Source organism: Anthonomus grandis, chromosome 12 (assembly GCF_022605725.1).
Source record: "Anthonomus grandis grandis chromosome 12, icAntGran1.3, whole genome shotgun sequence".
NCBI lineage: Eukaryota > Metazoa > Arthropoda > Insecta > Coleoptera > Curculionidae > Anthonomus > Anthonomus grandis.
Window position 1 is genome coordinate 2,823,104 of NC_065557.1, and position 17,415 is coordinate 2,840,518.

The following is a 17,415-nucleotide window of genomic DNA, read 5'->3' on the forward strand; positions in this document are numbered from 1 at the left end:
AGGTTAGGTTCCTCAATAAAGTATGTCAGCCCCCTCTGTGTCAAGTTCGACAGTACTCTATGTGTCATAAAAGTCCCATCTCTACTTATTTGTGGGGAAAATTGGTTAGCAACATGTTGTGCCTACCCCTTCTATAAAAAGTTTGATGCTACGCTAAGAATGCCCAGCCCTACTAAAAACTGTCACTTTATGCAGTTTGACATTGTAAAAATGAGTGCGTTTAAAAATTTAAAAAGATAGATTAATGTACTTTTTTGTATAAAAGATGACAGCAATGCAATGATATAAATTTCTTGACAGTTATGGTTATCTGTTATTATATATGTAATAAAATATATGAAAATTGACATCAAATTATAGGTTAGGAATTTATTATGCTTGCCTTTTCTGTCAAAAGTTTGACACTACTCTAACAGTTTTTAGTAATAACTGTCACTTTTTGCAGTTTGACATTGTCATGGGACAGTAACAATTAATTTGTTTAAACAAAAAACAAAAGAGTTATTAAATTTGCTTTTTGTTTATAAAAGATGACTGTAATTTCTTATTAATTACCTTGGAAGTTACAGCAATCTGTCGTTGCAACTAAAATATTTTAAACTTTTTTTCGAAATATAGGTTAAGATATTTAGTTATGCCTCCCTCCTCTGCCAAAAAATTGACAGTACTCTAAATGGCCTGGAATGCCCATCTGTACTAATATTTGACTTTTGCACTGTGACATTGTCAATGTAATTCGATGCAAAAAAAACATCTCATTTCTAGCAATAATAACACAGAAGAAAGTAATTGCATAGATTGATGCCCTAAACACTTTAAAAATGGAAACTTTAAACAGATAGTTTAGTAATTTGTGGTTCGTTCTCCCCCTGTCATGTTTGATACTACACTAAACAGCTTAGCAAGCCCATCCCTACTTAAGATAGTTTGACATTGACATCTGTCACGAACAGCTGTTGGTCAGCGAAGGTCAAAGTTGACGTTCCTGTTATTTACAAACGAAAAGTTATTAATTTATTTTGTAAATAGCACTCTAATTTTAATGGAATTATTCGTCTAAAGTAATTAGGCGGGATGGCAAACAAAATGGACGAGTTTAAGCAGAAAATATTGGGCCTAATCAATAAACAGGTAACCCATAATACAGTGTCCGGTTGAGCCTTTAAGCTTAAATTACTTTTAGCCCCCAAAAATACCCTCGATGGGCTTCGATGACTCGAACTATCACTTCCCCCAAATGTCCACCCTCTCTATTAATAGTAAAACGGCTCAGGACAGTGACCGTCCCGCAGACCAAGACATATTAGAGAGCATTGAGGCAGCATATTTTTCCATGAATGACGATTTTGACATTTGCAGATTTGAGTTATCTGTAAGAGTTTTTCTCATTCTTTATACTATAAGCTCCATTTTCATTACCCAAAATTGTAGAAGTTGCCTCAAGTCCTTGACTGTGACCAGATCCAAAGAGACTTTAAAAACCTCAAGCAGCAACACTCGGTGGTGTCAAAGAAAGTGTTACAACTAATTTTGGAGCATCAAAACTCTTGTAATGAGGAGTTTAAGACTATCGAAGAGATTTTAGGGCAAGTCCGAGACACTTTGGGACTGTGTAGGGAAAGTAGGAAACAGCTGAGCATTTCGGGCAAACAGTTTTCAGCCAGTTTAGGGATTTTAGCCAATTATAGAAAGAGGAAATTGGCCGAGAGGCTGCTAGGGAATTTAATTACTATTAAGAACTTGGTAAGGGGTTTTAAGAGAGTTTTAAGAAGTGATAAATAAGTGGATTTCAGTATAGTTTTGATAAAAGGTGTCAAGACTTGTTGAACGATGAGGACTATGCAGGGGCCATAATGGAACTAAAGAGGTGCCAAAAAGTCGCTACTAAATATAGACACTTCAGTTGTGTGGCCGCATTAAATTATAAGTTGCAAGAGACTTTGGAGAGCACTGACGGGCAGTTGGACAGGATCTTAGCTCAGGTAAGTGAAACATAAAGTAGTAATTTTAAAATGTCTATTAAATGATTCTTTGAGATGTGTTACCACTTTGATAAAGACCGTTACGGTAAGCTGCAATCTGCTTACAATTTACTAGAAAAATCTCAAGTGGCGATGATAGATAACATACATGTGCATTACATCACTGCCATCTATAATTCCTCTTTTAATATTGTTAACTCTTTCGTATCCACTGGAGAAGTAGCGGCTGATAGCGGTAAGAACCCTTATAAAACTTTATGCCAGTCAGTGCCTCAGGAGTGTTTTATTCCCTGTCTGGTGCAATTGTGTAAAGTACTTTTTAAAATTGTGCTCAGCTACCATCAGCTGATAAAATGGTACAATAATCGTGAAGAGTCAGATGATGATGATGCTCTAGGTAATAGTTTTAATGGTTTTATGACTGGGTCTCTTCAAATAGAATTTCTAGATGTAGAATTTGATATGAGCAAACAAAAACTCGACCATAATGTGGTTAAAATATGGGACGATGTGCAAAGAAAAGTGTCCAGTTTACTATTGAACGCTGATTTGGCCACCTATAAATTCGATCAGTTTTTGCAAGTTTTACGAATTGTTCACAGGTAGTAGTAGTACTAACTTTTCCTATGCAATTGTGCTTATTAAAAATGAAAATTACTTACAGGTTAATTCAGGTTGGAGAGGAGTTTTGTAACAGTAAATGTGAGGATTTACAGGAGTCGATAAGGAGGCAGAGCGTCTGTTATTTTAGGAATTACCACAGCCAGAGGCTGGACGAGTTGAGGATTTTTATGGAGAATGAAATGTGGGAAATTTGCCCCGTTAAGTCCACTTTTAGTATATTGCAACTACAGGTAAGAAGTTTTTGACTTTTCAAATTTTTCACAAACATGAATTTCGAAAATTTGAATAAAAATTTTTCTAATGCATGGATTTTTGTGATTTTTCATTGAAAGCTAAAAAACATTTCAAAGAAACTTTTAAAGCAAAAATCAAGTCAATCAGAGCAGTAGAAGTAGAGTTATGGTTCAAGTTACCGGAAACTGATTTCACTCTCAAACATGAATTTCGAAAATTTGAATAAAAAATTTTCTAATGCATGGATTTTTGTGATTTTTTCATTGAAAGCTAAAAAAGATTCCAAAGAAACTTTTAAAGCAAGAATCAAGTCAATCAGAGTAGTAGAGGTAGAGTTATGGCTCAAGTAACCGGAAACTGATTTCGCTCTCAAATATGAAGTTCAAAAATTTGAATAAAAAATTTTCTAATCCGTGGATTTTTGTGATTTTTCCATTGAAAGTTAAAAAACACTTCAAAGAAACTTTTAAAGCAAAAATCAAGTTAATCAGAGCACTAGAAGTAGAGTTATGACTCAATTTACCGGAAACTGATTTCACTCTCAAACATGAATTTCGAAAATTTGAATAGAAAGTTTTCGAATGCATGGATTTTTGTGATTTTTTCATGAAAAGCTAAAAAACGTTTCAAAGAAACTTTTAAAGCAAAAATCAAGTTAGTCAGAGCACTAGAAGTAGAGTTATGACTCAAGTAACCGGAAACTGATTTCACTCTTAAACATGAATTTGAATAAAAAAATTTCTAATGCACGGATTTTTGTGATTTTTTCATTGAAAGCTAAAAAACATTTCAGAAAAGCTTTTAAAGCAAAAATCAAGTCAATCAGAGCACTAGAAGTAGAGTTATGACTCAAGTAACCGGAAACTGATTTAGCTCTAAAACATGAATTTCGAAAATTTGAATAAAAAATTTTCTAATTCATGGATTTTTGTGATTTTTCATTAAAATCTAAAAAACATTTCAAAGAAACTTTTAAAGCAAAAATCAAGTCAATCAGAGCAGTAGAAGTAGAGTTATGGCTCAAGTTACCGGAAACTGATTTCACTCTCAAACATGAATTTCGAAAATTTGAATAAAAATTTTTCTAATGCATGGATTTTTGTGATTTTTCATTGAAAGCTAAAAAAGATTCCAAAGAAACTTTTAAAGCAAAAATCAAGTCAATCAGAGCACTAGAAGTAGAGTTATGACTCAAGTAACCGGAAACTGATTTCGCTCTAAAACATGAATTTCGAAAATTTGAATACAAAATTTTCTAATGCATGGATTTTTGTGATTTTTTCATTGAAAGCTAAAAAACATTTCAAAGAAACTTTTAAAGCAAAAATCAAGTCAATCAGAGCACTAGAAGTAGAGTTATGACTTAAGTTACCTGAAACTGATTTCGCTTTCAAACATGAATTTCGAAAATTTGAATAAAAAATTTTCTAATGCACGGATTTTTGTGATTTTTCCATTGAAAGTTAAAAAACACTTCAAAGAAACTTTTAAAGCAAAAATCAAGTTAATCAGAGCACTAGAAGTAGAGTTATGACTCAAGTAACCGGAAACTGATTTCACTCTCAAACATGAATTTGAATAAAAAAATTTCTAATGCATGGATTTTTGTGATTTTTCATTAAAATCTAAAAAACATTTCAAAGAAACTTTTAAAGCAAAAATCAAGTCAATCAGAGCAGTAGAAGTAGAGTTATGGCTCAAGTTACCGGAAACTGATTTCACTCTCAAACATGAATTTCGAAAATTTGAATAAAAATTTTTCTAATGCATGGATTTTTGTGATTTTTCATTGAAAGCTAAAAAAGATTCCAAAGAAACTTTTAAAGCAAAAATCAAGTCAATCAGAGCACTAGAAGTAGAGTTATGACTCAAGTAACCGGAAACTGATTTCGCTCTAAAACATGAATTTCGAAAATTTGAATACAAAATTTTCTAATGCATGGATTTTTGTGATTTTTTCATTGAAAGCTAAAAAACATTTCAAAGAAACTTTTAAAGCAAAAATCAAGTCAATCAGAGCACTAGAAGTAGAGTTATGACTTAAGTTACCTGAAACTGATTTCGCTTTCAAACATGAATTTCGAAAATTTGAATAAAAAATTTTCTAATGCACGGATTTTTGTGATTTTTCCATTGAAAGTTAAAAAACACTTCAAAGAAACTTTTAAAGCAAAAATCAAGTTAATCAGAGCACTAGAAGTAGAGTTATGACTCAAGTAACCGGAAACTGATTTCACTCTCAAACATGAATTTGAATAAAAAAATTTCTAATGCATGGATTTTTGTGATTTTTCATTAAAATCTAAAAAACATTTCAAAGAAACTTTTAAAGCAAAAATCAAGTCAATCAGAGCAGTAGAAGTAGAGTTATGGCTCAAGTTACCGGAAACTGATTTCACTCTCAAACATGAATTTCGAAAATTTGAATAAAAATTTTTCTAATGCATGGATTTTTGTGATTTTTCATTGAAAGCTAAAAAAGATTCCAAAGAAACTTTTAAAGCAAAAATCAAGTCAATCAGAGCACTAGAAGTAGAGTTATGACTCAAGTAACCGGAAACTGATTTCGCTCTAAAACATGAATTTCGAAAATTTGAATACAAAATTTTCTAATGCATGGATTTTTGTGATTTTTTCATTGAAAGCTAAAAAACATTTCAAAGAAACTTTTAAAGCAAAAATCAAGTCAATCAGCGCACTAGAAGTACGTGATTCACTCAGAATCTTTACGAAACAACTCCTTGTTTAATTTCACCTATGAATACACCTAGAATACTAAGTGAACCCTAAAGTTACCATTACAATACTTTATACCTTCTAAATTTTTATAAAGAAATTTCGTGTTCAATTAACAGGAATTCAAGTCGGTAAGAACCGCCTTGAAAAATTACAAAAACTCGACCCAAATGAGCCCCACATTACCGGCGTACACGGCGACCAGTACCGATTGTTCCTCTTGTCACTCGCAAGATGGCAGCAGCATTACCGGTACTTTATTGATCAGATACGCGGAGCGCGGTACCCCATTCGATGCCAATTTGGACGAAACGATTATCGAGGAAGACATTCTGGCCATGGACAGTGCCTCCGGTTATTTTTCAGAAGATAGCGACGAGGAATCCGAAGAGTTAAAGAGGGAGTTTGTGGACGAGGACAAGTGAGGCTCTTTTTCTAACCGCTTTACTTGTAAATTCGCCGTTATAATTAATGGGATTTTTAGGCGCGAAAGTCCTCAGAAAAGCCGACAAAACGACCATAAAGTGCCCATTTTAACCAACACCACCCTGTCGGTCTTAAGGCAGGTGGGGAACTACTTGCAAATGTCCAGACTGCTCAAGCCGATCTCTTATCAAATTATTAACTGCATGAACCAACTGTTTGATTTTTATTTGTACTCGGTTCATCTGTTTTTCGCCTCGGATTTGGTGAGTCCACCCTATTATAGCCCACCATAAGTCAATTTTCAAAAACGATTTTCTAGACCGTCTCGGGCAACAATTTATACTCGGAGGAGCTTTTGATAACCCTCAGAAAAATCGGCGACAATTTAATTTACGAACCGCCCCCCCAAGACCCGGACGTTTTAGTGCCGGAGGGTCGTGTACTTAAACCCGCCCTGTCCCCGATGGTGGACGTGAAAAGGGCCGAAACGTTGCACGGTCTAGCCGAGCGGATCGTCGCCGTCGAAAGTTTGGTGTTTTTGGCGAAGCAGTACGAGTTTTTGCAGGAGTATTTGGAACATTTGGTGCCGCAGACCAATAAGATTATGTTGCAACAGTTTTATTCGCAGGTAAGTTTTTTTTTTAAATATAAATGCTTTCTAATGGATGGGTTCTCTTGATGAAGGCCTAAGAACTTCTCAATGAAATTTTTGAAGCAAGAATGAAGCCGATCTGAGCGCTAGAAGTAGAGTTATGACTCGAGTAACCTGAAGCTGATTTCACTCTCAAACATGAATTTTGAAAATTTGAATAAAAAATTTTCTAATGCATGGATTTTCATGATTTTTTCAATGAAAGCTAAAAAACATTTCAAAGAAACTCTTAAAGCAAGAATCAAGTCAATCAGAGCACTAGAAGTAGAGTTATGAGTCAAGTTACCTGAAACCGATTTTAGTCTCAAACATGAATTTCGAAAATTTGAATAAAAATTTTTCTAATGCATGGATTTTCATGATTTTTTCAATGAAAGCTAAAAAACATTTCAAAGAAACTCTTAAAGCAAGAATCAAGTCGATCAGAGCACTAGAAGTAGAGTTATGAGTCAAGTTACCTGAAACCGATTTTAGTCTCAAACATGAATTTCGAAAATTTGAATAAAAAATTTTCTAATGCATGGATTTTCATGATTTTTTTGATGAAAGCTAAAAAACATTTCAAAGAAACTTTTAAAGCAAAAATCAAGTCAATCAGAGCACTAGAAGTAGAGTTATGAGTCAAGTTACCTGAAACCGATTTCAGTCTCAAACATGAATTTCGAAAATTTTGAATAAAAAATTTTCTAATGAATGGATTTTCATGATTTTTTCAGTGAAAGCTAAAAAACATTTCAAAGAAACTTTTAAAGCAAGAATCAAGTCAATCAGAGCACTAGAAGTAGAGTTATGAGTCTAGTTACCTGAAACCGATTTTAGTCTCAAACATCAATTTCGAAAATTTGAATAAAAAATTTTCTAATGCATGGATTTTCATGATTTTTTCAATGAAAGCTAAAAAACATTTCAAAGAAACTCTTAAAGCAAGAATCAAGTAAATCAGAGCACTAGAAGTAGAGTTATGAGTCAAGTTACCTGAAACCGATTTCAGTCTCAAACATGAATTTCGAAAATTTTGAATAAAAAATTTTCTAATGAATGGATTTTTATGATTTTTTCAATGAAAGCTAAAAAACATTTTAAAGAAACTTTTAAAGCAAGAATCAAGTCAATCAGAGCACTAGAAGTAGAATTGTGGATCAAGTTGTCTGAAACTGATTTCACTCTTGAACATAAATTTTGGAAATTTGAATAAAAATTTTTCTAATACATGGATTTTCATGATTTTTTCAATGAGAGCTAAAAAACATTTCAAATAAACTTTTAAAGCAAAAATCAAGTCAATCAGAGCACTAGAAGTAGAGTTATGACTCAAGTCACCGGAAACTGATTTCACTCTCGAACATGATTTTTGAAAATTTAACTCTGAAATCCTCTAAACCAAGGATTTTTGTGATTTTTTTACTGAAAGTAGAAAACATTCCAAAGAATCTTTTAAATCAAATCCATCCAGATATAAAAACATAATTATAACTCAAAGTACTTGAAACAGTTACACCTTTTGTACAAAAATCTCTCACACAACAATTTCCCTAATTACTTAACATTCATGAACAATTCTAATATTAAAAACACAGTCAATATTGTAAAAATTTAATATAAAAATCCTCTAACAATTCAATTTGACAGCTGTTAAAATGTAGCCCCCACTGTTCATGTTAACTTCCGGATGAGTCCTTTCTGGTAACACCTGATAATTTCTCAAAAAATTATTACTTAACCTAATCGCCACGATGTCCAAGCGACTTTTTAAATACAAGAATAAGTCTTGCAAAGGCTCCCGGATCAAACTGAACACCACTAACTGCCTTGCTCCCCTTAAAAATGGCAAAAGTTCCTTTACGATATTCACCGGATGCTCTTTACAAGTTACAATTAAACTGTCACACTTGTTTGTTAAAATTTCACATGCTTTCACATTGTCCAGTTGCCATTGAGGCACTTTTTGGGGCTCGTCTACTTTCGCTTTTTTACACGGTGGGTCTTCACTTTGATAATAATGCCTTAGCACCGAATATAAATTCACATTTATACATCTATTCCTTTGTTCTTCTGGGAATTGCATGGCTACAAACGCGTTTTTTTGGCATTCATTTCCTGGATGCATATGGATTAAAGTGCCGCTGGTTTGTTGTCCTATTGCGTTCATAACTGATGCTACCATAAGGCCAGAAGTTCCACTGTCATACAACATATGGTTCCCTTCAGATTGTATGTTGGCATAAGTTAATATTTGCGAGAGGTCATCTATTCTTATTCCTAAGGTTTTTGTGGGGTCTTGCCGGTAGAACATGTTGCACAGGAGGCGAATCGTTGGACGGCGCAGCTGGATGTATTCGAAATACTTTTTCTCCTTTTTTTTAATGTATTTTTCTTGCGAGTACTCTGTTTTCATGTTAAAGGTTTTCGAGTTGTTCACCAGCTCTCCGATAATCGTATTTGAGTTTAATTCGCTGTCCTGCAGCTTGTCTATATCATCTTTCGTCAAGGCCTGAGTGTCTTCCTCCACGGTAATGTCTCGGTTGTCCAATCCACTTTTTTCTATGTTCAAGTTGTTTATGGTGCTCCCGCTGTCACTGACCCGCTCTAACACGAACAACTTTTTACCGTTGGGGCTCTTTTTCATTTGGAAGGTGTCGAAGTAGCGCATCCCCAATACGTTGTCCATTTCCACCGTGAATTTCCCGATAGCCATGTTGCCGTGCTGTTTTAGTTTATGCAGTTTCGTGTAGCCCTGCCGCTGAACTATTACGTGATCCCCCGCGTTGATTATCAGTTGATTTTCGGTCATTTTTTAATTCAAATACTGTTTGTTTTTAAAATAACAAGGTGAGTTTTTTGAGGTTAGGTCGACTTGTCAACTGTCAACTTCTGAACTGTCGCTTGTCATGACTGACAAGTGACAGTTGAGAGTTTTAATGTGTCAATCGTAGTAGTAAGGGGCTTTTATTTTAAAGTTTCTCAACTGATATTGTTGACGGTTTTAAGCGTGCGTAACCATAGTAAGGGGCGTTTATTACAAATTTGAACGCTATTTTCAGAACATTATGGGGGCCTCCCACTTAAGAAAACCGGTTTATATGTCGGTTGTGGCCCAAGCTTTCGACCTGCGACAAACCCTTTTATCCATGTCGAAAATCAACTGGGAAGTGAAAGAGGTTATGTCTCAACATAACCCTTATATCGATATGGTCTTAAGGGTAATTTACACTGAAATTCCTTATTTGCGGGCTCTAAATTACGCTTTTTAGGAGGTGCAAATATTTAGGTTAAGATTGGAAAAGGAGTCCCACAAGGTACCCATATCCAGTGAAGTGTACAGGGTGTTGTGGGAGAGTATTGCCCATATTGTGACACATACTTTCGTCCAAGGGTAATAGAGCCTTAAGGCTATTGTTGATTTTATTGTAACTATTGTTCCTGTAGCTTTTCGGAGGCTAAAAAATGCTCTAACGGGGGCAGAGCCTTAATGCAACTAGACTTCACTCAATTCCTCACTAAATTTGAGAAAATCTCGTCATTGAGGCCGGTACCTCATAAGGAATACGTGGAAAACTACGTTAAAGCTTTTTATTTACCCGATGTAGAGCTGGAAAAGTGGATCCAAGAGCATAAGGTATTAACTAGGAATCTAAATTTAAATGAATTTAATTTAAATGTTCTAGGAATATTCTGCGAAACATCTCTACGGCCTGGTTAGCTGCGCATGTCAAAGTAACAAGAAAATCAGACAAAAACTGTTACAAATTATTGAAGAATCTGAGAAAAGCCCTTTTAGGTAGCGCTAAGTAGTTTATTAGTTATTATATTTTTTTTATTTATTAGCTCTCTTGCACAAAGTTTTTGGTCCTATATGTATATTTTGACTTTTATTATTGAATGTTTTGTATGAGATAAGAAAACGTAATTTTGTTTAAATAATAAATATTTGTTTTTATTTATTGTATTTATTTTGAGAACGTCTAAAAATATCGATATTCCATTTCCTCCCTATTGGCAGAACATGAAAGTTCCGCCCTTATTGGAAGACTTTAAATAACTTACATTTTCTTATTGGCACACCCTGAGCAAAGTAAATAGATTTCAACAAGTGTCCTGAGTAAGACATAATAATATCAATCCTTTTCTACTGAATTCAACTTTTGACAAATCAAAACTTTTAAATTTATCGATAGATCAACTCCTCTCTACTGATATAACCTAAAACGTTTGAACAGACGTTGACGAATTCAGTAATTTATCAGAATGGTAATCCTCTCTCGAGAGTATTCAGTGGAATTATTTTGAAAAGGTTTAATTAGAAAAATTACCTTTAATAGATAAATAACCTCCTGATTAATTCAAGAAAAAAAAAATGTTAAAGTCTATCGATCGCTTAGCCCCTCCCTACTAACATAGCCAAACAAACTGCCGTTGACAGAGCATTAGTTTCTCTAGAGTAATGCACCGTTTTTAATTACATTTTAAAATTAAGAAAAAAACTTTTGCAGGAGAATATTCCGAGAAATTATTTTCATGATTTTAATAAAAAATAACCTTCAATAAATGAATACCTAAAGCAAAAAAAAATCTGACATAACTTTAAACACCTGACAAGGAATGTGACGTTGAGAGACCCCAATTACATTCTTCCGGTTAGTTCACTCTCATTGGAATTTTTTTAAATTAAAATAATTGGTTTTAATATCTTAGTCTGAATAAGATATAATGGCTTAAAAATAACCTCCTTGGTAACCTAGAAAAAAGATATATCGATAGTTCATCCCCATTCTAACACCCTAACTATTGACAGAGAAACTGACGTTGACAGAGCCTTTCAATTGTCATTAACCAGTGCGGCACAAAACAATTTAATTGGTTTTAATCAAAAAATACTTACCTTTAATATATAAATATTGTACTGAATAACCAAAAAAAAAATGTTCTAACATATATCGACCTGAAGCTGTCGACAGACAAACTGACCTTGAGAGCCAAATCAATACTTTCCCCAGAGTAGTCCACCCTCTTTTTTTTTTAAATTTCTTGGCACACCCTAAATAAGGCATCATAAGTTGAATGGATTTTTTTGCTTTTTACAACGGCAAAATAAAATAAAAAATATTAATATACAAATATCGATATGTCGGCCGTCTCCCTACTGACATAACCTAAATCTTTTGACAGAGGAACTGACGTCGACAGATAGTCAAAACATCCATTTGACAACCAAAATATTCGAAAATGTAAACAAGAAAATAAGCAATTTAACAATTAAAACAAAAATATAAGGGATGTTCTGACAAATCCCCCTAAAATAGGAACAAACTGACTAAAACATGGAAGTGAGTCCACTGAGCATCATCCTGGTAAAATCAGACAGCAAAGGGGATCGTTTACTGTTTCGTTACCCATTCGATACCAACGAAAACCAGGAAACTGATGATAAAGCCAGAAAGAATCCTTACACCCTTCCTATAGCTGAGGAGACTCTGCAGAGCCCGATAATCGCCGCCTCCTCCAATATAACCAATGGGGTTCTAACCGGGTTCAGCGACGAAGTGCTCTCCTCCCTATTCGCAGTAAAAACTGATTTATGCAACAAAAAATTCGAACTGAAAGTGAACGACGTGCGATTCGTCAGCCATCCCACTCTACTACAACTAAAAACGCGACAAACTGAAAAGGATGATTCCGGTATAATGCTTATTAACATAGTGTTCACCTTGTCGGCTCTGGCAAGCCACTCGGTAGTAAGGTGCTATCATGACTTAAGTCAACGCTTAGGGCTCATCTTGAGACACGAAGAAAAACGCTGTGGCTACGTTTCTGAGCAGATTCAAATAATGATGTCCACGCATGACGATTGCACTACTAGCAGTACTAGCAGTGCTGCCTTCCAAGTGATACTGGAAAAGTGCACTTTGGCCCAAAATATTAAAAAATTATACAGTGATTTATGTGGTAGCGGTTTAGTGAATGTGCGACTCAACAGATGGATCACTTTAAGCTTCTGTTTGCCCCAAAAGGCACATCAGTGGCACCTGGGTGGTCAAATTGTCGAGCCAGAGGATATCGACCGGTGTTTACAAGCATTAAGGCCCTATCACAGTCTGTTATTGCTCCATCCCGTGGAGCATTTAATCGATTTTACTTGTTTGGACAGTTCTCCTTCATTGGCGAAAATGCTCAGGGAATACTCGCCGATGAAGAATTTACAAACTTTATCGGCTGATTCAGATTTAACTTTGAATCATGTGTTTGAACTGGCCGCTCATTTGGTTTATTGGGCCAAAGCAACCATTATATTTCCAGTTTGTGGCACCAATCGGTAAGTTTTTAAAATATTAGTGGGAAGTGGAAGGCTTGAAGCATAGGGTGAGTCAATGTGAGTACTATTTGACTCATCCTGTCCAATTTTATGCTATTTATACAACATTCAATGGAAAATTTTCTAATAGATTCTGATGATTTTTTCAATGAAAGCTTAAGAACTTTTAAAGCAAAAATCAAACCGATCTGAGAACTAAATCCTTACTTATGAGTCTTACTCTTACCTGACTTGTTAATAATGCTAATAAATACAATATATATATAATTAGAGTGTAGAAATGCTCCTTGGAACTTAGGGTGAGTCAATGAGTGTGCAGTGGTTTCGCACTAGAGTGTAATAGTAACGATAATCTTTAGGATTATAATCACTACTTGACTCATCCTGTACAATATTATGCTATCAATGGTTCATACATATATCCAATATTACACATTACATGTGAAGATAAGACAGTTTTTATTCCAGGTATGTAATATCTCCTACTGCTTCTCTACACCACAATTCCCCCCTTTTAAACAAATTCTCCAAAGTGTTCCCCGACTTAAGTCTAATCAAGGTAATTCAAGAATTCTCGGTGCCTACGTCCCTAAGCTCCAAACTGAACCCAATCAGTAAAAATAACATGGAATCACTACTGGTACGAAACATCATATGGATGTTACAGCACCATCTGTTGCTCCAGTTACACACTTATATCGAGTACATGCCGACGGACAGTGGCGCCACCGCCTCAAAAACGTTAAAGAAGTTCGGTAAAACCCCGTCGCCCAGGACGAGTTCTGTTTTATCGGCGTCTTATCCAGAACCGTCTATACGGACCGAGTCCGAATCCGGTGCGTCGACCTTGTCGGAAGCCACCGAAATATTCCGAAATTTAAATATGGAAAATGCCAGTTTTGCCTCGACCGACGACGATAAACACGATTATCAGGAGGAGCTGTTGCTGGACTTTCCAGACGAGGAGCGCAGTCAGATTTTTAAAATTCCCGCCACGAATATGCCCGAGGACCTACAACTCTTTGCCAGATTGTGCAGGAAGGGTTACTTCGAGGGAAACCATCATATCGAGGAGATTATGTATTTGGAGAATTTGAGGAGGAGCCAGATTACGCAGCTCCTCGACAAGTTTAGGGACGTGCTGATTACTTACGATACCGAAGATCCGGCTATCGCCATGTTTTCTTGCACTAATTGAATTTTTATTAAATATTGTTTTGTTATTGAAAAGTAGTTTTAATTATTAATGCAAATCCTGAGTAGTTGAATCCGTAAGAAAAAATATCGATACAGTGATCGTTCTTACTTGATAGTTGAGACCAGCATGATATTTGACGTAACAAAGTTTTATTGAGACAAGTCCCATTTATTTAATTTACACACATTACTTTCTAATTATTAATTACCACTGCATTGTTAAAATGTATATAAATGAACTAAAACCATTTGGCAGCAAGGAGTCGATACATGTAGAGCAGTCCTACTTATTGATTCAACCTGTAGACACTCCCATTGACAGACAGATTTGACGTATCCTAATCAAAAGTGAGGTTAAGTGACCTCGAAAATTTGTTTTGTTTACAAAATCAATATTCTTGCAAAAACAGTTAAATTAAAAATCCTTTTAAACAAATAAAACGTTTATTAATTCCCAAACCTTAAATCTATTAACAGTCGTTTACGAAATCATGATCGAATCGTGCCCTAAAAAACGTATGCTACTAGGAATATCGTTTCTAGGAATGTAAGTGCGCCCTACCAACTAAACCCCAACAAGTTCCTCAAAAAAAATTTAACTTTCCAGACTTACCCTGGTAGTTTTAGTGGTGGAATCCCATTGGACCGACAGCAGCCAGCGTGCCTCCAGAAAAAATAACTTTATAGTCGAACAAAACTCGACTTGCTTTGAAAAAGAACCGTTTGAAGTTATCAAAGACTGCGAGCCCTGTTCCGCCTTCGAACTGCGAAGCAAAAGTATTGGGGTGTGCATTCACACCCATTACAAGGAGGTGCTCAAATGTGCCAATGGTGAAATAGTTACAAGAAGTTGCGACAGGGCTGCATATTATGACGAACAGACCTTTTGGAAATTCGAGGGATTCATGTTGGGGGCCAGCTTAGTGTCTTTGGTCTGTGTCTCAACTAGAAAGAGAGTTTTGAATAAACGGATGGTGCAAAGGGTTGCAAGACAATTAGCCAATTGTGTGTGATAATAGCGGAGATGTGTATGTGAATATTTATTGTTTGTAAATAATAGAAATAAATAATCTCTATATCGAACAAAGTCTTACTGTAATTAAATAAAATTTACAGAAAATTAAAATTTTTCTAGTAACAATGAGAAAAGAACACCTTTGCACAACTGTCATGCCTGTCAAAAAAAAATTAGGTTAGAATTAGTTTAAAATCAAAGCAAACCAACATTATGGTGTGTTGATTACTTTTGTATTAAACATGATTTCTTGAAACTCCTTTTGAATTAAGTACAATGTAAAATCAGTTATTCTAGTTATAAATTCCTTAAAAATGTCTAAAGGAATTTTATATATAAATGCATGGACAGAAGGGCAAACCGACAATTACTGGCTTGATTTGGAGACTTTCATCATCTTGCATGTCTCCCAATTTACCGAGAGTCCAAAGTTACAATTAAAACTGAACATTTTAAGTGATAAACCCCAGTGGTCAAATTTAGTGGTTAGCTTTAGCAACATAACCTATGAACTCATTAAAGATCCAAGTGATATTACCCAAATATGCCGTTGGCCCTTACTAGTGATTAATAACCAAGTGGTTTCGGGGTTATGTTCTGTTGCAAGACAAGTGTGTCGGCTCAGCACCAAAGACTCCGTTAGGAAATTATTGGGGTTCCGAGAGGCTTGTTTGGTTGCTTGTGCTGAAAGCTCTATTTGGACCAGGTTCTGTGAAGTCGATATCATTAGAGCTATAAATCAAGTTTTAAAAGGTGAGTGTGTGCAAGATGGGGCATTTCTTGTGCCCCATGAGATTGTAAACTTCGAGAACCATTTGTCACAACCTGTAAGGATTCATAACATTTACAAATTGGCTAGAAACAAAAAAAACGAGCAACGTTTAAACAGTAGCACCCCTAGAGAGCAGCTCATGATCAACCATGACTTTGCTGAGGGACCTTATGTGACTTTAGCAGACCTAATTCTCTATCCGTGTTTAAAACTATTTAAAACTTATTGTGACAGTGCGTGCATACCCTTGAAATTTCCTTTAACTTTGGCATGGCTTCAAAGGCTCGATTTTCCAAATATAGGTTATAATTGCCCTAATAACACCATAGTAGTTGGCTCTACTATTTACCCTGAAATAAATAATGTTAGCCTGTACAATGCAGACCCCAAACGGACTGAACCAGTGAATCACACCACACAAAACAAGATTGAAGCAGCCCTAAATTTAGTGGACCAAATCAAACCATGTATAACAAACACAGGTTTACTATATGGGTTTGACACAGCATTTGACTGGTCTATGGTGCCCTTAAAGGCAAGTCCACACTGTGGGACCCTACCAGCAAACAGAGCACAAAGGAAGTGTGAACAGCTGGAAAGTTTAGCAAAAGCCACTTTGGCCGTAGTAAAAAATAAATCATATAAAATTGTGGATTTTTGTAGTGGCAGCGGACACTTGGGGATCCTAATTGCCTGCCTTCTACCAAAATGTCACATCATTTTGGTCGAAAACAAGGAAAGATCTCTGGCAAGAGCAAGAGAAACCATTGGGAACCTCAATTTGGTAAATGTCACCATAGTCCAGTCGAATTTGGACTATTTTAGGGGCAGTTTTGACTTGGGGTTGGCCTTGCATGCCTGCGGGGTTGCCACAGATCTAGTGCTTAAAATGTGTATTGAAAACAAGGCGGATTTTGTGTGTTGTCCTTGTTGCTACGGGGGGATTAAACAGTGCCATAAAGTGTCTTACCCAAGAAGTGAACAATATAAAAGTCTATTTATTGTTAAACATTTGTATTTTAATTTGGCGCATGCGGCTGATCAGACCCATGACCTGAAAAATGTCAAGACTCGGCAGGGGTATTTTTGTATGGACGTCATTGATACGGATCGGAGGCTGTACGCCATGGAGTGCGGGTATACAGTGCACTTAGGGAAGCTACAGCCAGAAACTTGTACCAATAAGAATAATTTGTTAGTTGGGATTTGTAATGAGAGGCCGTAGGTGTATGTGAAAAAAAAAGTTTTTAAAATATTAAATTAAAGCGTTTTTTTCTGTTTGTGATGAGAAAGTATCGATATCGATAGTCATTTCTACAGGCAACGTTGGATCAAGCTTAACGAATGACATCTGTCATTCAAGCAAATCCGTATGAACGATAGTATCGATATTACACGTAAATTTTTTATGCTAATCATGCTTTTAATGAATTAGGGTGTAAATAAAGAAGAGGTTAATGTCGCTTG

The 17,415-nt window shown here is 35.4% G+C and overlaps 5 protein-coding genes across 5 annotated transcripts; 4 read left to right on the forward strand and 1 right to left on the reverse strand.

The window, feature by feature from the left end:
• The first annotated feature begins 946 nt into the window (after window positions 1-946).
• On the forward strand, window positions 947-10,591 carry LOC126742724 (syndetin). Its single transcript, XM_050449507.1, has 14 exons — window positions 947-1,131; window positions 1,184-1,372; window positions 1,432-1,743; window positions 1,794-1,982; window positions 2,037-2,379; window positions 2,431-2,584; window positions 2,647-2,836; window positions 5,696-5,997; window positions 6,061-6,265; window positions 6,322-6,630; window positions 9,696-9,854; window positions 9,906-10,027; window positions 10,081-10,270; window positions 10,320-10,591. The coding sequence occupies exons 1-14, from the start codon at window positions 1,075-1,077 to the stop codon at window positions 10,434-10,436; spliced, it is 2,838 nt and encodes a 945-aa protein (XP_050305464.1). The 5' UTR covers window positions 947-1,074; the 3' UTR covers window positions 10,437-10,591.
• On the reverse strand, window positions 8,232-9,528 carry LOC126742742 (tRNA (adenine(58)-N(1))-methyltransferase non-catalytic subunit TRM6). The gene has a single exon (XM_050449528.1). The coding sequence runs from the start codon at window positions 9,443-9,445 to the stop codon at window positions 8,264-8,266; it is 1,182 nt and encodes a 393-aa protein (XP_050305485.1). The 5' UTR covers window positions 9,446-9,528; the 3' UTR covers window positions 8,232-8,263.
• Window positions 10,592-11,848: 1,257 nt separating the features above from the next.
• On the forward strand, window positions 11,849-14,194 carry LOC126742733 (GATOR complex protein NPRL3). Its single transcript, XM_050449515.1, has 2 exons — window positions 11,849-12,964; window positions 13,433-14,194. The coding sequence occupies exons 1-2, from the start codon at window positions 11,973-11,975 to the stop codon at window positions 14,160-14,162; spliced, it is 1,722 nt and encodes a 573-aa protein (XP_050305472.1). The 5' UTR covers window positions 11,849-11,972; the 3' UTR covers window positions 14,163-14,194.
• Window positions 14,195-14,490: 296 nt separating this feature from the next.
• LOC126742756 (protein JTB) lies at window positions 14,491-15,248 on the forward strand. Its single transcript, XM_050449546.1, has 2 exons — window positions 14,491-14,708; window positions 14,769-15,248. The coding sequence occupies exons 1-2, from the start codon at window positions 14,653-14,655 to the stop codon at window positions 15,172-15,174; spliced, it is 462 nt and encodes a 153-aa protein (XP_050305503.1). The 5' UTR covers window positions 14,491-14,652; the 3' UTR covers window positions 15,175-15,248.
• A 111-nt stretch (window positions 15,249-15,359) lies between these two features.
• LOC126742734 (glutathione S-transferase C-terminal domain-containing protein homolog) lies at window positions 15,360-17,228 on the forward strand. Its single transcript, XM_050449516.1, has one exon. The coding sequence runs from the start codon at window positions 15,491-15,493 to the stop codon at window positions 17,171-17,173; it is 1,683 nt and encodes a 560-aa protein (XP_050305473.1). The 5' UTR covers window positions 15,360-15,490; the 3' UTR covers window positions 17,174-17,228.
• Window positions 17,229-17,415: the final 187 nt, after the last annotated feature.